At 48.4% G+C, this 25,997-nt stretch overlaps 1 protein-coding gene across 1 annotated transcript in view; it reads right to left on the bottom strand.

Annotated features, from left to right (window-relative positions):
- DPP6 (dipeptidyl peptidase like 6) overlaps positions 1-25,997 on the bottom strand; it is a 541,522-nt gene that overhangs the window by 100,934 nt on the left and 414,591 nt on the right. Inside the window, exons 9-10 of the mRNA XM_024739199.1 lie at positions 25,030-25,184; positions 23,427-23,524 (exon numbers count right to left, since the gene is read on the bottom strand). Of these exons, the coding sequence (XP_024594967.1) occupies positions 23,427-23,524; positions 25,030-25,184 (253 nt within the window). The remainder of the gene's footprint in view (positions 1-23,426; positions 23,525-25,029; positions 25,185-25,997) is intronic.

Raw genomic sequence — 25,997 nt, 5'->3', positions numbered from 1 at the left:
CGGGGGTGTGGGGGGGGGAGGGTACTGGGGCTCCCAGTCCTTAATTGAATTACCCAGAGCCCTCCAAGAACGGAATTTTTAGGAAAAAATGTACACTTAGGAGTTAGAACGAAATGACGGGAAAATAACTGCACAAAAACAATATCCTCAGGTGAATTCCGAGACCGTTCTTTCTAGAGGCCCGAGAACACATGCCTCACCGCCTGCCCCGACTCTCTGTAGTGAGATCTCGTGTTCAGAATAATAGCTTCACGTCTGACAAGACCCTTTATCACTAAGGTGCAGCCCGTTCACCGGCTGATGCCGGGCCAGCTGGAAGGAGAACCAGCTCGTTCAGTAATTATCGTCAACAGAAGAGTCTAGATGACCAGGCGCTTTCAGACAGGCTTCAGCTAACAGCGGATTAAATCGCCGTGGCGCCCATTTCTCGAATCTGCCTGTTAATCACAGTTGTTGTTTGCGGTTGGGGAGGGCAGGCCCTGGAGCGCGAGACACAGGCTCCATGAATTCGCTGAGCACGCAGTGGAAAGTCGTTCAGCGCAGTCCAGCGCTTACGCTTTTCCACCTCCTCGATTGCTGTGATTTTCTGAACTCCAGCTGTTCCTGTTCTTACCATCTGCTCCGGGGACCCTGGGCCTGCATGTTTACGGGATCCCACCCTGTCCTCTCACGGCTCCTGCTCTGGAAGTAACACAGCCTTGTAGTGGCTTCTGTGGCTCCTGCTTTGCTCTTGCCGCTTCACCGCCGGGAGGACTGGAGCCACGTCTCTAACGATGGGATGGGACCATCGCCTGCATGTCTGCAGACATGAGACGTGTCCGGTCTGTGCCCAGCCCATGCTGCACATGTAACACTTTTAATTTTTAATTAAGTCATAGATGGGCTCTATGCCCTGTCAGACAGACACTGAAGAGGGCCTAGCACTGAAGGGCCTGGTGGATGGACCCAAGTTAACTCCCGTTTTTGGATCCGTTTGACGCAGGCGTTCCTGTCCAGGTGTGATATGAGGTTACGGAGACAGGCTGCACTTAAATATATCCCATCTGGATGAAATCAAGGAAGGCAAAGTCAGATCTCCCAGGATGACTGTTTTTTTCTGTGGCCTTCATACTATTGATAATTAGGGGAGTCCCTAATCTTGTCTCCATTTGCTGGAAATATTTCTTCTCATTTTTATGGTGTTCTTTTGCATAATCTTCATTTAGGCCAAATATGAAAGAAGAAATTATTCTGACACGGTTAAAAGGTGAGGCTGACCGCGTTCAGTGCTACTGTGATCGGTATGAGGGCCACAGACAACGAGGCTTTGCGGTGGGAGGGGGATGGGGCTCAACTCCAAATACAAGAAGGAAAGTGTAAACTTCCTGCCAAGGAGCAGGTGGGGGCCAGTGGATGGACAGTTACTAAGAGGAAACGTCAGGGATAAAGGGGCTTCTGGCCAAACTTTCTCTTGCTGAAGGCAGGCCAGGTGGCCAGACAACCTCTGGGGGAGGTGGGGCTGAGAAAGGTGATCAGACATTGAGGGTTGGAGGATCCTGGCTGCAAGTGGGTGATGCAAACACACCTGGAAATGTGAATGTCAAGGCCTGTTTGCGGAGAGGATTCAGAGGAGCTGGACTAGAGTTTGGTCCAGAAAGAGACAGTCAGTGATTACACACTATTCTCAGTGTTTCCATGTCCTAACTCGATATGAGAACCATTGTAACTGGAAATAAAAAGATGAATGCAAACCTTCTCTTTCTGGTAAGAAACTCCTGAGTGATACCTTTGGAGCGAATCACACAAGAGCGTCACTGAGCTGTGAGGCTGGCCTGGGGGTGGGGCTGGGCTGGTGGCATCAACGCAGTCCTGTGGCCAACTAACCACTTTAGTGTTCGTGTTTCAAGCTGCCACCAGAACAGAGAGATGCAGTGGCAAACCCGCTTCATGGGGCTGGAGAGAGTCAGGCCCGTCACCCTGCAGAGGCTCGCTACTTTCTAGAGGTTCCCTACTTCCTAGAAACGCAACCACGAGCCCAGTTAAAGTGAGCGCTAGAGACTCGCTCCCTCTCTTGTTTTACTTTCCTAATTTGTAACGTGGGACATGATTTACAGAGGAAAAAAATAATTGTACTGCAAATTAGGGCAGTTAAATGTGGACCCACTTTGCCTAGTTCAGTGGAACCTTGGCCAGGGTGTGGACTGTCACCTGGACGAAGGGGCGGGATGCCGCTTCCTGCAGAGACTGGGAGAGCTTTGCTTCTACAACTAATACTGTATAGAACTTGAATCCTCAGTTCCTTCATCTGTGTAGCAGGAATTTCACAGAATTTGGATGGCACCTTTAGAGACTTTTATGGTGATGAAATATGAGAAATATTTTTTTTAAACTCTTGAAACAATAAAAATCATTAAGGACTCTGTAAAGATGACATAATAACCTCTCCGAGAATAAGTGGTGCTTCAGGACCTTTGCTTCCAATCGCATTACCCTTCATCAAACACCGTGGGAACCTCTCACCTGACCTGCCTTCAGAACGTCACAGCCATACAGGTCTCATTACCTGTACAGCAACATCTCGTTTTTAATCAATATTTCCTAATTCTGTGAATGGCATCAACGACTAGACTTGGTGCCAAACAAGTTTTGGTTATTTTAAGTAATCAAGTCTGCCTGCAAAGATAAAGCATTGCCAAGAATAAGCTGATTTTAAAGGTGCACCCGCAGCTCTTTGGTGATGAGGTGTAGACCCTCACAAAGAAGCGATGCTTTGGATGGAATGACATTCTTCTGCAACGTAAGGCTTCGTAGCCACACCACATGTTAATGGAAAGGAAAATAAAACAGGGACTCCCTTAATGTAGCTTTCCCTAAGCAGAAAGCCTTGACTGGAGTAAGGGAAGGTCTCCTGGTTCCTAACACATTTTCCATCTTCCCTAACTGCAAAGCTGTTAGACTCTGACTCTAAGGCCCGTGGGGAGGGCCCGGGCCAGGCCCGCGTCACGTTATCGCTGACTGTCTGGGGAAGGGTCTGTCTGGCGGCCCCACACGCCACATGGTCGTGTCGAGTGTAGACTCCACAGACACATACAGGCGCCAAGCACACTCACGTCTGGTTAGCAGATCGGAGTCAGCCTTTACCAACTTTGCGTTAAATGTGCCTGTAAATACACAGAAAGGTGAAAAGTCATAACGTCACTAAAAATGAACGTTGAAAGCCTCTGGCTGTAACGCAGTTGGAGGTGGATGAAGTCCGGTTGCCCAAGTCTGCTTCACCGTATGAAGCAGCCAGTGGGCAGCAGGAGGAAACGGTTTTTCTCTTCCCCTTTGTCTGATCCTCAGAAACACTGGGCTGGCACAGCCAGAAATCTGGGGAGCCAGACCTTCGCTACCTCGGGGTTAACAACATCATAGTTTGCCATGGACACTAATGGACTTAGAATGCCAAAAAAAACCAAGATTCCAAGAAGTCAGAGAAAAATCTCAACTCAGCCCAGCAGAGGCACCCAGATAGATATGGGTCAGACTGCGTCTTCCCTAATCCACCCGAGAAGGATTCAACCAGCGCCGGAGGCTCAGGGAGAGGAGCCGAACGTAACCTTCACATCTTGTCTGTCGCCAAATATCAGGTGTGGGTGGACCTCTCCTTTCTGAGGTGGGGAACTAGGAAGGTCAGACAAACAATACAGACGAGAAGGGGAAATCATACTAGAAATGCAGAAGAAGGACATGACTGTAAAAATATAGGATGAGATCAAAGAGGTGAGATGAGGGGGCTAACAAAACTGAAATTGAAAATTACAGAAATGTGATCCAGAGGAATCGAGGAAAATTTGGGAAGCTCCCCCAGAAGGCAGAGGAAGGGGTCCCAGAGGAAGACGGAGGATGGCAGATGGTCCTCACATCTGAGAACGTAAGTGCTCCTCACGGAAGAACCAGCGTGATGGGAAGAGAGGCAGTCACCAAAGACACCATGAAAGATGCCTACGCAGGTAAGACGTGAATATGCAGATTAAAGGGTTTTCATACTCCAGGGAAACTAACAAAACACCTGAAAACATTCTGATAGACTCTTAGAGATCTATGAAAAAAGAAATGCCACAACAATCCAGTTATAAGCAAATAAGTTTTGAGAGACGATACAAATTTATGCTGATCTCAGATTTCTCTGCTGTTCTGGGTCTAATGGTATTTAATACCTCAATGTGTTTTTAACAACCAATATCTTCTTGATTAAAGCATATCTTCTACTTGAATATACCAATTCAAAAATTCAAAGAATTAAAAACAATTCAAAATTAAAGGCTCAAAATTAAAAGCTTAACATGTAAGAAGATGATCTCTACAACCAATTCGTCCATAGCCAGTCCTAAACTACTATCAATTTGACTATGAATTTGAATGCAAATATGAAAAGTAATTATTAAGTGATAAAAATAATATAAAATAAAATAAATATTAGGTGATTATTTCATAGAATTATAAACATTGGGTAAATCTTTTAAGGAAAATTAAAAACAAAGGTAGCAGACTTCCCTAGTGGCATAGTGGTTAAGAATCCGCCTGCAAATGCAGGGGACACGGGTTCGAGCCCTGGTCCAGGAAGATCCGACATGCCGCGGTACAACTAAGCCCGTGTGCCACAGCTACTGAGCCTGCGTGCCACAACTACTGAAGCCCACGCGCCTAGAGCCCGTGCTCTGCAACAAGAGAAGCCACCGCAATGAGAAGCCCGTGCACTGCAACGAAGAGTAGCCCCCACTCGCCACAACTAGAGAAAGCCCATGCACAGCAACGAAGACCCAACACAGCCAAAAAAATAAAATTTAAATAAATTAAAAACAAAGATTCTTTCTTAAAACAAAAAACAAACAAACAAAAACAAAGGTAGCACCCATCACAAATGATGAAACAAAGAGAACATTTAAGATATGGGAACACAAACATGCTACATGTCTGGAACAGGAAACTAAACATGAGAAACTTTCAAAATAATCATCAGTTTGGGGAGACCTGAATAGATCAGATTTAAGCTTCATGCGGGTAGAGACTGAACCCACTTCATGCCTTTCTATTTCTTCAGCACCTTGCCTAATGCCTCACATGGGGTAAATACTTAATATTTTTTAAAGGAATGAATTTAATTCTAACAGAAAGATCAATGAGCTTCTTTTCTGAGAGGGGAGCATCTAATAAAATAATTCTACAGTTCACATAGAAGGAGAAATGTTCAAAAATGGCCAAGATGGTTTTAAAAGGAAGATTAATGAGAGGGGATTTATACCAAAAGTTGCTAATGATACAGCAGAGACTTTTTACTGGTGTAACAATCAGTAGGTCTACAAGTGATGGACAGCCTTACATCACAATGGTTTACAGGAAAACAGAATAGTTTATATAAGAAGTTAAGTTAGCAGAAGGAAAGAAATCATAAAGATCATATCTCTTGCATTCTTATACACTAATGATGAAAAATCTGGAAGTGAACTTAAGAAAACACTCCCATTTATCACTGCAACAGAATAAAATATCTAGGAATAAACCTACCTTAGGAAACAAACGGCCTGTATGCAGAAAATTTTAAGATACTGATGAAAGAAATTAAAGATGATACAAATAGATGGAGAGATATACCATGTTCTTGGATTGGAAGAATCAACATTGTGAAAATGACTCTACTACCCAAAGCAATCTACAGATTCAATGTGATCCCTATCAAACTACCACTGGCATTTTTAAGACAAGTAGAATAAAAAATTTCACAATTTGTATGGAAACACAAAAGACCCCGAACAGCCAAAGCAATATTGAGGAAAAAAAAAAACGGAGCTGGAGGAATCAGGGTCCCTGACTTCAGACTATACTACAAAGCTACAGTAATCAAGACAGTATGGTACAGGCACAAAAACAGAGATATAGATCAATGGAACAGGATAGAAAGCCCTAGACCTACTAGAGAATGGACTTGAGGATGGGGGAGGGGGAAGTGTAAGCTGGGACAATGTGAGAGAATGGCATGGACATATATACACTACCAAACGTAAAATAGATAGGTAGTGGGAAGCAGCTGCATAGCACAGAGAGATCAGCTTGGTGCTTTGTGACCACCTAGTGGGGTGGGATAGGTAGGGTGGGAGGAACGCAGATGCAAGAGGGAAGAGATATGGGGACATATGTATATGTATAACTGATTCACTTTGTTATAAAGCAGAAACTGACACACCATTGTAAAGGAATTATACTCTAATAAAGATGTTTAAAAAAATTAAAAAATTAAAAAAAATAAAAAATAGAATTTAATATTTAATAAAATTGTCAACCCAAATCATTGGGGAAAGGAAGACTTAATAAATGGTGCTGGGAATATGACTTACTAAAAAACAAAAAAGCAAATAAAGAACAAGTGTGTGTTTCTAGAAAAAAGTGTCATAGGAAAATTTATCAAAATACCCACACTACTTACCAATGGGTAGTGGAATGGCAAGTGATTATTATTTCCTATAGTGCAGAGATGACCTTTTAAATAAGAAGAAGGTTATTAAGGGTAACTGAAAGTTCCCAATTTCAGTTGGTGGGTTTATCACATTTATTTATGTCTTCTCTCTCCAGAAACATAACTGCAGTGATAATGAAGGAGTAAAATAGGTATATACCCACACTAATAAAGATAACAGGAAAGGTTTCACCACATTTCTAGAAGACAGGATGCAGACATAAGAGTAACGAGGGACGAGCCTGGTTGAAAAGCAGCAGCTCAAGATATCTGCAGAGTTAACCCCAGAGAAATCTGGGGGACCTGGAGGTCGACATGCAACACAGTGTGGGACTGGGAAATGTGCTTAGACAGGAGTGTCATCTGAGAGTCTCTGGATGAGACAGATGATGAATGAAAAAAACAGAGAAACCCTACCCACATTTAGATATGTTACTTCATCCTAAAAGCTTATAGGGAAAAAAAAGTACATGCTTCACAGAGGAACGAGTATCAGATAAACATCAGGTTTGTCATCAGCAACACTGAATGTGAGATGGAATTATACCCCCAAATTGAGGGACAATGATTTTAAACTACAATTCTACAAATAAGTAAAATGTTCAACAGATGTAAGCAAAAGAGACATTTTAAAATATTTAAGAACTCAGAAAGTTTACTTCCCATGGTTCTTCATTGGGAAAGTACCTGGAGGATGCACTCCATACAAAGTAGAAGTAAATCAAGAAAGAAGATCACATGAGATCTAAGAAACAGTGGCTCCAACGTGGGACAGGAGTAACAGGGAGTCTCAGGGTGGCACTAGTGCAGATGTTCTAAAGAATAACTAGTCCAGACTAGGGTCAGGGCAGTGGAGTGGACTTGGAGAGACAGATTTGGAGAAAAAGCCAATGCAAGAGAAAACCTGATAGAGTGTGGGGAAAAAAAAGTGAGTGTGATAAAATCAAATAATTCATGTAAAACATAAAAACAACTAAAAACTCCAGGAAGAACAAAAAGCTCAACAAAAAAGAGACACAATCAGAGGATGCTACTTAGCTCTACCAAGAGAGTTAATTACTTAAGATAAAGTCAATGCTATTTATTGATTTTAGTGTTTTAGAATCAACCTATAGATAAATAAGGAATATTTAGTTATCGTTTCAGGGCAGGATGCAAACGCCATCAACTTCAATGATATAAAAATTATAAAAAAGACTGAAGCTTCTAGGTGGGAGAGACAGGTAAGACACCTGTAGGAAAGGGCAGGACTTCTAGATCCATCTTACAAATTGGGGAGCTACAAATTCTTGCCTGTAGTTAATGTGATATGAGAGAAACCTGTAAGAGTATTATTTAAGTTTATAAAGGTAACCCACAGAGGAAATAAAATGCATACGCACACACACATACACACTGCCACCTGCAAGAAGCATGGATGGATATGGGAGAGCCATCTCCATGGGTCCTGTGTGGCCTGAGTACACCCAGGCAGCAGGCACCCCGTGTTGTCACCCACACTCGGGGAGGCGGGGCCTGTCCAGGGAGAAATGATCAGAGCAGAAACGGTGGCACTGGGTATCTGTTGAAACATCTGCCAAAGCTCATGGCACTGGAGGGGAAACGGTCTCTGCACCCCACATTTAATTACTGGAGTTGGTGGTCCACAGATGGGGTCCCCAGACCAGCACCCCCTGGGAAGTACTGGAAATACAAATTCTCAGGCCTCCCCCCAGACTCACTGAATCTGAAGCTCTGGGTGGCGCTGAGCCACCTGTGGTCTAACGAGGCCCCCAGCTGATCCTAATGGTGTTCCAGTTTGAGAACCTCCAAACTAAGTGACCCAAGTGATGCCTGATAGGCAGACCACATGAGGACACTCCACGTGCCGCGTAATCACAGATCTCTAACCCTACCTCCATCTCTGCCCTCACTAGATGTTCTTTGAGTGAATAAACGAATTCGTAGGCAGATAAGGTGCTTTAGAATAAAGGGAAGTTTGGCCGCAGTTAAAGGAGAGGAGAAAATAGGATTTGAAGTAGAATAATCTCAGGTGAGATGGGGCTGCGCTTTGAGAGACACAAGGATTGATCCAATGTTGAGATGAAGTGAGATACAGAAGCATTTTGATAATCACAGAAAATAATATTTTGAGAATTGTAAAAGGTGCATTTAAAGAGAACATGAAACCAAACAACAGGAAGCCAAGATGCCTGGAAGAAATGCTACCAATTTTCTCTTTATTCTAAAGCTCTTTATGTGCCCATAAATACCTTCATTCATTCAAAGAGCATTTATTTAGTCTGGGCTCTGTGTGGACACAGTTCCAGGTGCTGGAAGGCAGAGGCCCAAAGCCTGGTCATAGGGGAACTCACAGTTTGTGGGGAGACAGACACAGAACCCACAAATTTCAGTACAGGGTGAGGACCGCCCTGATAGATGGCAGCAGGGTCAAACCGAGCCTGCGAGCACATGGGAACAGCGGCTGCTGAAAAGCACAGCTTGGCTGAGGAAATATTACAACCTTCTTACGAATCTCCAGCCAAAGATGCCTTCAAATCAAAATACAGTAAGTCCTCCCGAGCAGTATATGAATTCTTTATTAGTCCATCTGTTTGCCATAAAATATTAATAGAGCACTGCTTCTCTCGCAGGGATTAATGTGCCGTCACTTCTTGGTTTTCCAAATTCTGGCAAAGGTTCTAACAGTTGTGTGGCAATAAAGGGCAAGGGAGCGAAAGGCCTGCTTATCTAGTGAAATAAAGAGCCTGCGATTAACGTTGGCATTTTCCAGTGATGTTTATTCCATGGATTAAGCTGGAGCAGAAAAATACTCTGAGAGGGAAATTAAAAACAAAATGATGTTCTTTAATAGAAGGCATCGTTGAACAAACTGAAGTGACACCAAATACCAAATGCTGCTGGGATCAAGCGTATGGCTCCACACCTGAGATGCGCTCGGAGCAGCCACAGAACTGTACAAAAATATCTGCAGGCAGATTGCACTTTGCAAAATACAAGAACAGTGTGACTGTAAAACAAGTCACTGTTTGATGTATATTTCCATAATTTCACTTTCAACGTAGGAAGAGGCCATATGACCTTTCCCTTCTGTCTGAGGTGAGGCTACCATGCAGAGCCAGATATCGGGATGAGGAATGAGAGGGGGTGTCGTCCAAGGGACTGTGGAGGCCTTACTCAGCAGTTTGCATGCTTCGAACATGAAGGGAATCCTCTGAACTGGAGAAGTGTAGATAAATCTCAAGGCACCCCTTCTCCAGCCTGTCATTTCCACACACTCAGCACCCGTCCCCCTCTTTGTTCATCCGTCTGTCCCTCCACCCATCCATCCTCCATCCATCCACCCACCCACATACCTGACCTGTCCACTCAGTAGAATATAAATTAAGCACCTGCTGGGCACCAAGACTCCCGGTGCCACTTGGGGAGACGCTGGATGCCATCCCTGTGCCTCTGCGGGCCCCCTGCATCTCTCCCACCCTGTTCTGTGCTGGGGAGGGGCGAGCTCACCTGCACAGGTGGCTTCACGGGGCTCTGGCTGCCCCGTGGATGCACCAGCAGGAGCTCAAAGCATGGGAGAAAGGGAGGGCGGGTACTGATTCCACTGCTTCCTGCACACGGTCCAGCTGCCGCTGTCGGCCTGCTCCACGGGGCTCTGTGTCCCTGAGATCTGGGCGCTCCTACTTCCCTTGCCCCTCCTGACCTGGGACAGGAGCAGAGACCCAGGCACTGCAGTGCCTGCTGGGTTTTCTCCTCCACCCCCTTTCTGCACAGAGCCTTGGTTAGATGCTGTGGGAATCAATCCCTTCGTTTCCTGCTGGGACACTGACAGTACAGAGAGAGAGGCCACAGCAGCCCCCTGACCACAGCTGTCCTTGCCCGGAGTGCTTCACTTGAGATGGAAGCAACAGCTGAGGTGTCCACGTGCCCAGGTAACATCCTGAGCCCTGATGGACTCCGAGCCAGAAGGGTCCTGAGATGCCAAGGGACCGGGTCCCTCCTTTTGTAGACAAGGAACCTGAGGAGTGGCCTCTGGGCACAGGCAGGTCAGGCAGTCACCCAGTCCTCCGCAGGGCTGGCCGGCCCCGCTAGGTACTCTCTCCACGACACTACTTTCTCAGCGAGGGTGCCTGCGGCGGGGCTACGCTGAGCTCTGCGAGGCCTGCCGCCAAGCCCCACGTGGAGATACTCGGCTTCTCTCTGCAACGCGTACCTTGTCCACATCCCTCCCCTCAGAGCCCACCACCTCCACCCTCGCCCTGTGCTGGCTACGGGACGATCACCTCCCCCAGGCCCAATGCCCCATCTCAGACCCCGCCCTCCCGCGGTGCCATCCCCGTCACATAGCCGACCGAGGGCTCCTTTGCCTGCTGCCCACCCTGCGCCAGACCTGTCAGGCCCCTCTACTCCCTTCAGGTCCCTGAGCTCTGCTCACACCAAGCCTGAGCAAGCGCACCCCCCGAACATGGACTGCACCCCTACAGCTTCTCCTGGGGACCAGCTGAGCACAGGGGGACGCTTCCCTGCGCCACCCCACTGGTCATTTCCCCCGCTTGTCCAGCTTCCCCTCCCGAGGTTCAGCCCACCCCTGTGACCCTCCTTCTTAACCCTACGAAAGAAAACCTGCTCCTGTTTGATTGTGAGATGCTCACGGATTTCCAAGATCGGTGCGTTCTCCCTATCACAGTGGGCCCTCTTCCGAGTCCTTCTGCCCAGCAAAGTCCAGACTGCGTTCGGACACACGCACTTCAGTACGCTGGCGCTCCCAGGTGAAGGGCCACAAGCCCTGACAGTCCGTGCTTTAGACAGCACGTGGGCTTTTGTCCCTCAAATGACAACTGGGGGGCGGCCGCCTGTGTGTGCAGGGATCCCTACGAGTTGCTGTCACAGACGCATGACCCACTGGGAAGGAAAGAACCATGTCGGACGGCACTCTGAAGATTTCAGGCTAAGACAGAAGAACCAGGAGAAGGGACGGGTCCACTAGAGACCATTTGTAATTCAGCTCAAAAGACCCAGTGACGCAGTTATTCTCTGACTTGTAATCAGACCCTGGGGAGAGGGGAGAAAAGATTTATCCAAAAGCCCGGCAGTAGGGATGGAAAGAACTCAGTCCCCAGGAGACCCCACCCGCCAAGGGTGAAGGAAGCTGTCTTCCGTCCACTCATCAGTCTTCAGGGGCAGGACTGTATCCCGTTCCTCCTCGGAATGTCTAGCTCAGAGCGCTAGTTCTGAGAATGAGGTACAAGTGGACACAGCCAGTGGTGGGAAAGGGTCAGCTCACAGAGATCCTGGGAGCTGGGAGAGCTTGAACGGGCAGAGCAGAAACAAATGGCACTCCAGAGGACAGCAGATTTGGCAACCCGGATTCCAGGCCTGGCTGTGCAGAATCAGCATGACTCTGAGCAAGTCACCTGCCTGCTGGGGGTCCCCTTGCCTCCTCTGTGAATTGTGGAGGAAACGGAAGGGAAACAAGGGCAACTTTCAGAGCCCTTCCAGCCCGAGTCCCAGCAACAGGCAGCCCTTTGGAGGACAGGTGTGAGGGACTGGCCTGCTCGGGGGGCAGGTGTGAACCCCACTCGTTCATGCCTCAGTGCAGGCTGACACATTTCAAAACAAGGCGGCAGGCGAATTTGCCAAATCCCACTCTCCTGCAGCTGCCATCCACTCTGTGTGGGTTTACCAACTGCGGTCCATGGGGGAAACCTGTACCTGTCACTACGCCCTCTGAGTTTACTGTCAGCTGGCTCACCCAGCCTTGTGACAGGGCCTGAAAATCCTGTCCAGTGTGTTGCTGACGTCTTCAAATGTCAACACAGTTCTGCTGGCTGATAGAGCTTGCTGGCTAATGGAGCAGTCTTATTTACAGGGATGGGAAGGCAGAGGCACGGTTTATTTTTCTGATGTCTCCTGCTCTGTGTAAGTCTGCCAAACACTAATCATTCCTTGCATATCTAGTTACAGTGTCTTCAGAACAGTGTGGCTGCCCCTCAAACACAGACCACAACAATGCAGAACATGTGTTCTTCACCAGAAATGGATTTATCTGGACATCCAAGATCAGATTTCCAGGCTTCTGAAGCACTGGACATTTTGACTGATGAGAACGTGGAAACCTGTGACCAACAGTAACACTGAGAATTCCCTTTTCAATGCATCAACAGAATAAAGATCCGGCATTTCTCCAGACTGGAGCTTCCATGTTTCTGCCGTCACCACAAAGAGCTTCTTGCCCTCATGGATAATAAAAAGCACACCCTGATCTGATACCGTCAACACAAAAGCTGTCTGGTGGAGCCAATCCCCTTCAACTGCTTCCTAAGATGAACTTATTTGAATATTTCGGTACCCAGGTCATTACTTTAACACATGAGGTAGAAACAGAGTGAGGTCTAGCTCTGTGGGCATTAGAGATCATTTATGCATTTGTAATTCATCCCTCAAACACTTTCAAATAAATTTGGAAATCAAATTCAGTAAAACAAATAAAGACAAAAGGCTAGATTAGAAATATGTCAGTAGGATGGCAAATTCAGGAATGGAGGTGGGGGACAGTATCTTTAATTTGAAAATGAGTTTCCACACACTAGGAGCCCCTTCGCGGGTGGAGACTGCAGGGGGCGGAGGGGGAAGCTTCGGAGCCGCGGAGGAGAGCGCAACCACACAGGGTGCGGGGGACAAAGCGGAGAGATTCCCGCACAGAGGATCGGTGCCGACCGGCACTCACCAGCCCGAGAGGCTTGTCTGCTCCCCCGCCGGGGCGGACGTGGCTGTGAGCTCCTGAATAGACAACGAACCATCCCAAATTGAGGAGGTGGGCTTTGGGAGCAAGATTTATGATTTTTTCCCCCCTTTTCCTCTTTTTGTGAGTGTGTATGTGTATGCTTCTGTGTGAGATTTTGTCTGTAGAGCTTTGCTTTTACCATTTGTCCCAGGGTTCTGTCTGTCCCTTTTTTTTTTTAATTACTTAAAAATTTTTTTCTTAATAATAATTTTTTATTTTAATAACTTTATTTTATTGTCCTCTTTTGTTCTTTTTTTTTCTCCCTTTTATTCTGAGCCGTGTGGAGGACAGGCTCTTGGTGCTCCAGCCAGGTGTCAGGGCTGTGCCTCTGAGGTGGGAGAGCCAACTTCAGGACACTGGTCCACAAGAGACCTCCCAGCTCCACGTAATATCAAACGGCAAAACTCTCCCAGAGATATCCATTTCAACACCAAGACCCAGCTCCACTCAATGACTAGCAATCTACAGTGCTGGACACCCTATGCCAAACAACTAGCAAGACAGGAATGAGAAGTAACAACTGACACTGCAGAAATACAAAGAATCATGAGAGATTACTACAAGCGACTCTATGCCAATAAAATGGACAACCTGGAAGAAATGGACAAATTATTAGAAATGCGCAACCTTCCGAGACTGAACCAGGAAGAATTAGAAAATATGAAGAGACCAATCACAAGCACTGAAATTGAAACTATGATTAAAAATCTTCCAACAAACAAAAGCCCAGGACCAGATGGCTTCACAGGAAAATTTTAACAAACATTTAGAGAAGGGCTAACCTATCCTTCTCAAACTCTTCCAAAATATAGCAGAGGGAGGAACACTCCCAAACTCATTCTACGAGGCCACCATCACCCTGATACCAAAACCTGACAAAGATGTCACAAAGAAAGAAAACTACAGGCCAATATCACTGATGAACATAGATGCAAAAATCCTCAAGAAAATACTGGCAAACAGAATCCAACAGCACATTAAAAGGATCATACAGTATGATCAAGAGGGGTTTATCCCAGGAATGCAAGGATTCTTCAATATACGCAAATCAATCAACGTGATACACCATATTAACAAATCGAAGGAGAAAAACCATATGATCATCTCAATAGATGCAGAAAAAGCTTTCAACAAAATTCAACACCCATTTATGATAAAAACCCTGCAGAAAGTAGGCATAGAGGGAACTTTCCTCAACATAATAAAGGCCATATATGACAAACCCACAGCCAACCTCCTTGTCAGTGGTGAAAAACTGAAACCATATCCACTAAGATCAGGAGCAAGATATGGTTGCCCACTCTCACAACTATTATTTAACATAGTTTTGGAAGTTTTAGCCACAGCAATCAGAGAAGAAAAAGAAATGAAAGGAATCCAAATCGTAAAAGAAAAAGTCACTGTTTGCAGATGACATGATACTATACATAGAGAATCCTAAAGATGCTACCAGAAAACTACTAGAGCTAATCAATGAATTTGGTAAAGTAGCAGTATACAAAAAAATGCACAGAAATCTCCTGCATTCCTATACACTAATGATGAAAAATCTGAAAGTGAAATTAAGAAAACACTCCGGGGCTTCCCTTGTGGCACAGTGGTTGAGAGTCTGCCTGCCGATGCAGGGGACACAGGTTCGTGCCCTGGTCGGGGAAGATCCCACATGCCGTGGAGTGGCTGAGCCCATGGACCATGGCCGCTGAGCCTGCGGGTCCGGAGCCTGTGCTCCACAACGGGAGAGGCCACAGCAGTGAGAGGCCTGCGTACCGCAAAAAACCCGAAAACAACAACAAAACACTCCCATTTACCACTGCAACAGAAAGAAGAAAACATCTAGGAATAAACCTACCTAAGGAAACAAACGGCCTGTATGCAGAAAATCTTAAGACACTGATGAAAGAAATTAAAGATGATACAAATAGATGAAGAGATATACCATGTTCTTGGATTGGAAGAATCAACATTGTGAAAATGACTCTACTACCCAAAGCAATCTACAGATTCAATGCAATCCCTATCAAACTACCACTGGCATTTTTCACTGAACTAGAATAAAAAAATTCACAACTTGGTTGAGAGTCCGCCTGCTGATGCAGGGGATGTGGGTTCGTGCCCCGGTCCAGGAGGATCTCGTGTGCTGCGGAGCGGCTGGGCCCGTGAGCCATGGCTGCTGAGCCTGCGCGTCCGGAGCCTGTGCCCCACAACAGGAGAGGCCATGGTAGGTAAGCTGGGACAAAGTGAGAGAGTGGCATGGACATATATACACTACCAAACGTAAAACAGATAGCTAGTGGGAAGTAGCCGCATCGCACAGGGAGATCAGCTCGGTGCTTTGTGACCACCTAGTGGGGTGGGATAGGGAGAGTGGGAAGGACGGAGATGCAAGAGGGAAGAGATATGGGGACATATGTATATGTATAACTGACTCACTTTGTTATAAAGCAGAAACTGATACTCCATTGTAAAGCAATTATACTGTAATAAAGATGTTAAAAAAAATTAAAAAATTGAAAATGAGACAGACCTTCCATCCCACATGAAAACTACTGCTCCCGAAAAGGGCTTTTCCACGTTGGCCACACTTCTGAATCACCTGAGGAGCTTTTAAAAAACCCGAAACCCTGGTCACACCCCTGATGGAGGAAACTAGGAAGGAGAGACTTATAGAAATTGTCTTCTATCTTTGTGCCACCTGAAAGTTTCAGCACAAAGTGAAACACACGAGATGTGAAAACTCTTGAATAATGGTATGAGTGGTGGGTTAGGTGTCCAGAATCTTGGGTTCAAGCCTTGGTTCTATCCCTAATTAAAAAAGCAACGATGGGCAAGCCAGGTGGTGGTGATGGTGGTGGTTGTGGTGATGGAAGTGGTGGTGATGGTGGCAATGGTGGTGGTCATGATAATGATGGTGATGATGATGGTGGTGGTGGTGATGATGTGGTGGTGATGGTGGTGGTGGTGATTGTGATGGTGGTGACGGTGATGGTGGTGACTGGGATGGTGGTGGAGGAGGTGATGGTGGTGGAGGAGATGATGGTGATGTTGTTGACGATGGTGGTGATGGTGGTAGAGGTGATGATGTTGGTGGTGGTGATGGTGGTGGTGGAGGAGGTGATTTTAGTGATGGTGGTGGTGATGATGGTGGTGGTGGTGGTGGTGGTAGTGATGGTAGTGGTTGTGAGAATGGAGGTGGTGGTTAATTGTTGATGGGGGTGGGGCTCAGGTCATTAGGAATGAAGACCCTGTTTTTCTGTGATGTTTCCATTGCTCTGATGACCTCTGTCTTGTCCCTAATCCTGAATAAAGGCTTGCACTGGATCGAATATACCAGTCTCTCAGGGAGTCCATACTTCCTACAGACTGGGCAGAAAGAAGCTGCATTTCCTCTCGAGGTCAGAAGACGGTGCATCACGGGCGCCTGGAGGCAGCGGCGCCCCCGAGAGGGCAAGCTTCCTGGGAATGTGCACAGTTAGAAGCAGTGAGCTGCACACACACATATTGATGCGCTAGGTCTTTACAGAGTCCCGGGTGAAAAAAGAGGCAACAGATCCACACAGACACAGATCTGCACACACACACACGCAACAGCACACTTTACAAACACTGACGGGGAAAAGGCTGCTCAAACACAGTTTAACTCGGTGCCTAAGAGGTGGGGGAGCACGAGGGTAGAGAATAAAGTTGAAAAGCACAAATACACGAGAACTCTTGCACTGACCAAGGAAGGTGTGCCCTGAACAGGGCACATCTAGATCTTGGTGCTGGAGAGTAAAGTGAATACACAGAAGTGAAATAAAATAAAAGTGAGGGGTGGTGGGCGAGGGGAGGCCATCGCTAGCCGGAAGCATCGGGGACACAGCACCTGCTTCCCTTCTCAGGCTCTGTGAACAACCCCAACGACCTGATGCTGCCAGGCAGTCGGGACGGGCGCCCCGGGCCAGCGGCTGGACTGCATCTGACGGGGTGTTTGTAGGAGGAGAATAGAAACACACACAGCGTAGTGCAACATGTCTTCAGCAGGATCCTGCTGGGGATCTGCTGCGTCTTAATTCAACACCCAGCTCAGCAGCTCCGCAGAGGCCCGAAGAAATCAGCAGAAAAACCTGCTTTTGTTTTTATCAGTGCAGCTGGGCTTCTCTGTGAAATGGTAAAAACTGCAGGACCTGCGGGGCATAATGCTTTCCACTTAGATTCTTCCACCCACAGGAGAAGCTGTGCTTGCACTTCCTGGAGAGGCTTGGGAGGCATCACCTCTGTTCCCTTGGCCCAGTGCCACTGGGGCCACCATCCTAGTTCTCTTTGGTGGAACCCTTCTCCCAGGTGGCCTCAGTTCTGCTCTGGTATCGTGAGTGGTGGGGCTGTGTGTGACGCCCTCCCTGGCACTCGCCACCCATGCTCCCGCCACGCTACACACGACCACTGATCACGAGGCGCCGCGGTACCTGGACTCGAGCCACAGGTGGAGGGGCCATCACGGGCCTAACCCACCACCTGGCACGTGCTGATGCCAGTAGGAGTTTCCCAGGGCAAGGATTTGGGACCCGGTCTTCATCTTCCCCTGAGAACTCTTGGAGGGGAGCTCAGGCTGGATGACAAGCAAACAACAGAAGACGGGAAGTGAATGGCATAAAGGTGAGACGGCTGACAGAGGAAACGTCCGACTTCTTCCTGTCGATGGTGCTGACCAGCCTGCCGAAGTGACCCCTGGCCTTCCGGAACTTTCGTCTTTCCGTGGAGGCTGTGCGGGGAGGGAGGGGTGACCCCGCCTGGCTTGAGTTCAGGGCCCCCCTCAGGCTCTGTGTGGATTCAGACCCATCCCTTAACCTCTGGATCCTCGGCCCCCGCCTCTGTGGAATGGGAGAAGGTGGAACCCAGGTCCGGCTGTGTGAGGCCCCCAGGGGACACAGCCACCAGCCCAGGGGACACGACAGCCACGCCCTTGCTCCCGAGGGCAGGGCAAAGGGAAGGATAAGGGTGGCAGTGAGCCAGCAAATGGAGACGCCCAGTTTGGAAGGAGAAAAGGAGAATGTAAATAGCCCTAGGGTCACACACAGTTTTATAATTCAATCCACAACCACAACTGGGCCTCACACCCGATCCAGGAACCGCCTGGCACCCTCCCGGGTCCTGGAATATCCCTCTAGCCACGTCCCAGTGCGGCCAAATCCTGCCTGGGCCTCCAAGCCCTCCTCCCCCTGACCCTACTCTGGATTTCTCACTCCCTCAGCAAAATTCTGAAAAGAACTGATGCCTATTTTGTGGCACTTACCTTTTTACTGTTACATATTTCTGTTTGTCCCTGCCTAGATCTTTGAGGACATTATTTAGGTCTCCTTCCTTTTTTCATCCCTCCACAAAGTAAGTGTCTTATTTTTACCTTTTCTGGATTAGTTCCTTTAGTGTTGAAGGAAACCAGAATATGTCACCCCCAAATATCCCTTTTTGACATGAAAATTATTTTGAGCTGAAGGCAATTAGGAAGCAGCAAACCCAAAAAAACTCCCCCTTTTCTGCCTGAAGGCAGGAAATAGTCTCCTCTTCCTGGAGACTGACTCTTACTGGCCCAGAGATGCACCGGGGAACCTGCAAGTACACCTTCCTCCACTAGGCCCTCTGGTTTATTTACCTTCCCACGGCTGCCACCCTTGGAACCCTAAACCTGCTTTCCTTGTCCTGTTAATTCTCTATTAATTTATTGTTCCTGGTTGAAGGTGCTGTAAAAGCTGTAGTTGTAAATAGATGCCTTGAGCTGTTTTTTGTTGAGATTTTTTCCAGGTGATGTGCACCGGACGCGTGAATGAACTGGTTTTTCTCTCCTCTTGTTAATCTGTCTTGCTGTGAGAGTCCCAGCCGAAAACCCAGGATGGGTAAAGTGTGGTCTCCCCTACGGCATCCTGTATTTGAGACAGCAGGATGTCAGCAATGGCTAAATATTTTTAAAGTTTTGGTTCTTAGAAAAGTACTAGGATAACCAAAGAAATCCATATCTTCAAGAATCCTATTGAAATAGGATTTTCGTTTTGTTGTTTGTTTGTTTTTAACGTGTATATACTGCGGTTTTATTTCAACTGCACGAAGTTCACGTGTAGGAAATTTAAGTGAAACAGGACAGTAAAAAGAGCAGAGAACCAAAAACTCTAAAAAAGAAGTACATCTAAAGCATGAGAACTCAACATTCATCAGTGTTTCACCTTCAGTTTTACTGACACTTGATGCTTGCAAATTTTGAAACAAACTTTGAGATCACAACGACTATTCTGAAGAGATTTCAGCACCAGCACTAAGATTTGTACATTCAGCTGGTTTGCAACTGACTTGTTAGCCAGTTACATAGTGTACAGCACAGATCCGTCACAGGTCAGATCACCTTCCTGTACTTAGAAAGGATCCCCTAAGCTGCACTCAGCTTACGACACCCAACGCACAAGGGCACAGGAACCATCATAATAATGCGGCTCCAATGAAACAGGATTTCACTGGCTCATTTTTTTTTTTTTTTTTGCGGTACGCGGGCCTCTCACTGCTGCGGCCTCTCCCGTTGCGGAGCACAGGCTCCGGACGCGCAGGCCCAGCGGCCATGGCTCACGGGCCCAGCCGCTCCGCGGCATGTGGGATCTTCCCGGACCGGGGCGCGAACCCGCATCCCCCGCATCGGCAGGCGGACTCTCAACCACTGTGCCACCAGGGAAGCCCTTTACTGGCTAATTTTAAACTTAATTTGCCCATTCAGCAAAGGTTTACCAAGCTTGTACTACACACCAGGCCCTGCTCCGGAACTGGAGATCGGGCTTTGCACGAAACAGACAAAATCCCTGCCTCATGGAGTTTTATGTTCTAGGTGATGGGCGGAGAAGGGACACAGGAATAAAGTGTGGGGAACATCCTGCTGGGATTCCTTCTGTGAAGAAAACTAGAGTGGGGCGGGAAGGGTGCTGGCCAGGACCTAGAGCACCTGCGGGCCAGCTGTGTGGAAGAGCTTTGCGGCAGAGCCAGGCCCCGGCCACGCCCCGGATAAGGGGTGAGCCCTGCAGACTTGAGGAGGGTGGGGGGAGGTGGAGTAGAGGCTAGATGCGCATTTGGGGCTTTTAGGCCACTGTAGGAAGTTGGGCTTTTACCCCGGAGAAAACGGGAAAGCGCAGGGAGTTCTGAGTGGAGGGAACAGTGATCTGACACGGTTCAGGAAAGGGCCCTGGGGGGCGGGAGGGGAGACGGGACAGGGCAGCCACCATCGGATGCTGGCTACACGGGAGAAATACCCTGTGGAAGACACACAGTGAAGTCAGAGGCCTGAGTGCCAGAAGGTCGCTGCCCTGAGCAGAGACGGGAAGGCTGCCCAGAGCAGGTTTCCAGGGGGAACGCGGAATTCTGTTTTCACTGAGTTCACTTTGGGTTGCCATTTAGAGACAGAGAATTTCTCTGAAACCTGCAAAGAGCAAACGGGATCGCTGCGTATCTTCCCGTGCAACGCCGGGCTTGGCTTGCGATGGCCTGGACACCCCTGTTGGGGCGGACGTCTCCATGGATTTTTGTCTGGTGGGTCAGATACCCCCAAGGTTATAGTTTAGGGCCCCGGGGTATCTGTAACCCCAAAACTTATCCTTACATTTCTTCGTCAAACTGTCCACATACACCTAGCTTATCAAATGCCTTTTGGACTGGTTCTAACACCACACTGGTTCCCTTATCAATTAATGAGTTAAATAAAATCTTCAACACACGCTCATTTACTTTGCCTGAGAATCACAACCTGGTCAGTTTAAGGGAGATGTTGGGCCGGCAGTTAGAAATGGACCTGAAGTTCCAAGGGCAGGGCAGGGCTGAGTTCCAAAGGGGAGTGTTGTCGGCCTACAGGCAGGATTTACAGCCGTGAGATGGGATGACAGCCCTGTGCTGCGTGACTTATCTAATACTCACGGTCGCCCACAAGAGCAAAACTTTTGATTACTAATGTTAATCCCCATTTTGCAGCTGAGGACACAGGATGGAGCAGGCGAAGAGCACAGAACTGGGATCTGGACCCAGACAAGCCGGCGTGCGGCTGAGCACCAGCGGTTCCCAGTCTGGGGCATCTCTGACCGTCACGCGCACCCACTGGGGGAAGGCAAGGACGTGGCTGAGGTCCCCACGATGCAGAGGGCAGCCCCCATAGCAAGGGATCCCCCTGGCCCCGAATATCGGCAGGGCAGGGGCGAGAAAGCCTCAGACTTCGGGGGTCTCCTCTTCCAGGCCCCCCACTCGACGTGCCCCCTCTCAAGCCTGCAATCCTTCACTTGCTTATAACCATTCATTCAAGGCCTGTCCTTCCCCTACATCGTAACCTCCGTGTTTCATTCATGCTAAATTCTCAGTCTAATGGACGCAAATAATAAATGCTCGTTAAACGGCTGCTCACATCGACTGCACGATTTCTGATAGATCTGCGCTCACTTTGAAAAATCCCAAGGCTGTGACAGAGGAGGAGATGAGAAAGTGTGACATTAACATTCTGCGATTTACACTGCATAGGAAAAGCATCACCGCGTTTAGCTTAGGAAACTGGAGAAGCAAAAAACCTGAGGCCCGTGTCTCAACAGCCCTGACGGAGGTGAATTTTTCATTGTCCTTGAAGCTAATCAAGCCTGTGGAAACAGCATCACCAAATGGACTACATGAGATTTTCAATTAACTCAAACAGATGGCTTAAATTTTCCAGGTGACTTTCCATATTAATTCAGAGAGTTTGCTGGACCAGGCCCCAGGAGGCTTGGCACGGATGGAGCTGGAAGAAAACAATGAAATACCTGGGTCTTCGGCAGAGAAGACAAAGCAATAATCGCAACGCTTCTTCTATCCCAGCAAGAATATCATCAGCTCCCCGACCAGTGCACACTAAGGACCCCTCCCCTAGGAGGGGCCAGTGCACACTAAGGACCCACGGGGGCCAGCTGCATGAGGAGGAAGGCCGCTCCAGGGCGGGGAGCGAGAGGTAGTGGGCAGCCTTGGGCTTGGTCTGTCCACCTGAGGACCTCACAGCATTTTACACATCACTGGAGACAGAAGAGCTGGAAGAACCTCGGTGGAATCCTGCAGAGGCCCCAGGCAGATGGGTCCTGCCAAGGACAGTGGTGGAAGCCACCACAGGAGGAGTCCACGCCATCACGGACCAGTGGATCCACGTGCCCGTGTGCCTCGCCCTGCGCTGGGCCGGTGGAGGAGTAAGAGTGGCTGAGGCCACAGCTCCTGCCCTCCCGGAAGCTGCCAGAAGCTACTAATAATGGAGAGTTCCGTAACTGAATAGTGAAGACTCAGGCTGGAGTCACGGCAACATGTGGGCTGGATACTTGCTGACCCTCAGAATGGATCGTTCTCCACTTAACTGGGCCCATGTGTAGCCTTGCAGATCTGTAAACAGGTGGGTCCTGGTGCCATTCCCTTCTCCTTCTGAGTCTCCCATCAATACTCTCAACAGAGCGAGGTCTAAGGCTGATATAAGTGGACTCTGGAAGTATAGCCAGTCCCCAGACTGCTTGAACTTTGGGACAGAATGAAATTGATGTTCAGACCCCTTCACAAAGATAGATTTTACTCAGTTCTTTTGATTAGGAAATAAAATCCACCTACAGCCCTTAATAACAGGACAGTTGCCTTTGTCAACATGTTCCACCAACTACACGGTTGTTATACCAACTGGGAGATTTGGTTTATTGGAACAGGATTCACCACTCAGTTCCTGGAGCTGGCAAAAGACAGTAACGCTCTAAAATAATGCTCTGAAAATGGGGCGCCATTCACAAGAGGTCCGATTACATGGGTTTTCTTGGAAAGACTGCATCTGTCCATCCGAGGCATGCCCTCCAAAGTCTGCCACGTGCCAGGCCATGTGCTCCCTCTGCACGTGGGTGGTTGACCAGTCCTACCTGCCCCCCACCGCCCCTGAAGCCCAGCCTCCAGGGTGGAGAATCTGGGCCTGACCTGGGCCTGACATAAGCCAAGACATAGTAGCATTGGTTTGACTGGTGTTCCCTTCCCAGAAAAACCAAATCATAAAGCAGTAAGGAAAACTTCAGAAAACGTACCTTTTTCTTGGATGTTTAGATTAGCAGGAAAATAAATCTGAGCCTAAAGAGACCATGTAAATGGACACTGGTTTCATTATTATCGTCTTAACATAATTGAGGCAAGGGTGCAAACCTCATCCGGGGATCGTCAGGCGGCATCATCTCCAGGTCGTGTGTGGGTCCATTTAAGCCAATGACGTGCAGGGAGATACTGGGGTTTTCACATCCAGCCTGGGAAGTAAAAGGGAACAGAGATGTGAGTGAGCCGCCTCCCGCCTGGACTGGCCTGGGCACTAAGTTTGCCAGGAGATTCACAAGAGGTTCAGCGTGGGGAGGACGGTCCTTTAAGAGGAAGCTGCTCATCCCTGCTCCCACTCCCTGGATGAGCACTGGCCTGGCAGGGCACGAAAGACAAGGCTGCTGGGTCTGACGGCCCAGGCGCCTCTGCCCCCACAGTCGGAGATGCTGGGGTGAGGGAGGGACTCAGGCCCACACAGGGCAGGCATCAGATGGGTCACCAGCTCATGCCTCCGATTTGGAAGTAGGTGTCTGAATTCTGTTGGCCAGAATATGCTGATTTTCTATTAAAACGTGAAACCCCAAATCCTGAGCCATCTGGGCTTTATAATTGCAATTTCAGAGCACCTGTCCCAGAGTTCACTGTAAAATCAGGGGGCCTGTACCTTTCTGGATTTCAGGTCATTACATCACTCCTGGATTGGGGGGGCTCTCATAAAAGGATTCACCAGGGAAACCATTCCATTTCTAGGTGATCTCTGGCTTCCAGCCTCCTGAACCGTGAGAAATAAATGTCTGTTGTTTAAGCCACACAGTCTGTGGTGCTTGTTATGGAGCCTGAACTGACTGATACACCTGGTGTTTCCTTTCTCTGTCTTGGGACTCTGGGGACATCACTGGCCTCACTTGGACATTGTCGCCTCTCTTGGGGCAAACTGTAGGCTGGCACGTCCTGTATTTCTGGTATACACGGCACATGGCATCAGCTCCCAGAGCCCTCTGATGGCTTGGAAGCCGAGGCCCAGGGCTCACTGGCAGAGGCTGGAGGGGTCCTTCCAAGGCAGCCCCAGGTGGACGTGAGGACCCTGTCACCAGGTGGGTGCAGGCAGAGCTGCGTCCACTCTCTTGGGCACCAGCCTCTCTCCAACTGAGTGGGCGGCAGAGGTTTCGGCATCAGGCCCTCCCTTCACGCCAGGACGCTGTGATTTGCTAACAAAGCGGGCTTTGGCTATCCGTCCCCTGCCCCACTCCTGCAGCCTCGCTGTTCTGCTGGCTTTTTGTGGGAAGCAATTAGAAACAGTATGGGTCAGAACATGACCAAGGACAGAACAGCCCAGGCCCAGGGGACCAGGCGCAGACAGGGGTCCTTCTGACCTCCCAGAATTTAAAAAAGGAACTAGAGGACAGGGTGCCCCCGAGTCGGCAGTGTGAGTTTTTGTCACCACGGACTCACAAGGGAGGTAATGTGTTTTGGTTGCAATGAAGCTTAGACAAATGATTAACGGTAGTTGCATTATTTAAAAGAAAGTAAACCTGCCGACAAATTCAACTGAGCAAAAATGGGAATTTAATGCAATGTAATGGGAAATAATTAATCTTGCCTCTCTTTACTGCACTGCTCATGACACATCTGATTATCACAGCTCCACGCTGGGAGTTGGCTGGGCGGGGGAGCTGATGAATAATGCAGAGCTGTCCTGCTGCTGCTTCCCGCCTACCTTGGGGTAGTGGTAGGACTTCACGGTCGGGTAGGTGGAGCCGGTGTAGGTGGGCAGCTCCATGACCGGCACCCGGGAGTCGTTGATGGTGGCGTAGGCGAGCCGTGTACCATCTGGAGACCACCAGTGGGCGATGTGGGTCTTCAAAATCTCCTCTAAGGGAAACAAACAAAGCAGAGGACTGTGGATGGCATGGATGGAGTATCGGCCAGCGCTGCCCGGGGAACCACGGGAGCTGGACAGAAAATCACGCGCCCCCTTGGGGTCATTTACAGCCTCTGAGGAGGCTTTCCTGTGCCCGGGATACACCTTCATCTCAGACGTGCCTGGTCTGACCACCAAACCCTAGCACAGCAAAGCCAATCAATCAAACCCAATCAATCAAGGCCCAACCGAACAGAGGCTACTGTCTAAAAACCATTTTGGGGGCACAAATTTGAGTATGATGAGCCCAGCAAGTCCTTTCTGACTGACTTATTATTGTTCTGTTGTGGGTTATTATTTTAAGATGATCAGAAAAACAGAATTAGAGGAGATACATTCACTCTGAAGCAGGGCACACTGAGGCAGAAGCAAGTGAGGAAGTAAACTGTGTTGCAGGTTGAATCCCAGAAAATCGACTTGCAGGAGATGCCGAGGGGTCGTGCCGGCACACGGACCCCCTCACGCACAGCCGTGCAGGAGGGGAAGGCGTTCAAAGGCCAGCAGGCTCCTCACTCTGAAGCATGGAGGTGGTTTCACTCCACATGGCAGAAGCACAGAATGGCCTTCTCTTCTACGGGACCAAAGAGGAAACAGCAATCCTCTCAGGCTTCCACCAGGCGCACCCGTCACTCCTGCCCGCCCCAAAGAGTCTTGGCTAATTAGAGTTTTGACTAGGGGTGAGTGCTGTAGGATCTGTTATCTATTCTGGAAAGAACAATTCTACTGTGTCTTTTTAATTTTTTTTTTTTTTTTTTTTTTTTTTT

This window comes from Neophocaena asiaeorientalis, unplaced genomic scaffold (genome assembly GCF_003031525.2).
Source record: "Neophocaena asiaeorientalis asiaeorientalis breed wild unplaced genomic scaffold, Neophocaena_asiaeorientalis_V1.1 scaffold145, whole genome shotgun sequence".
In the NCBI taxonomy this organism is placed as follows: Eukaryota; Metazoa; Chordata; class Mammalia; order Artiodactyla; family Phocoenidae; genus Neophocaena; species Neophocaena asiaeorientalis.
The sequence above is the reverse complement of the archived record's forward strand: the minus strand, read 5'-3'. Positions and strand labels throughout refer to the sequence as shown.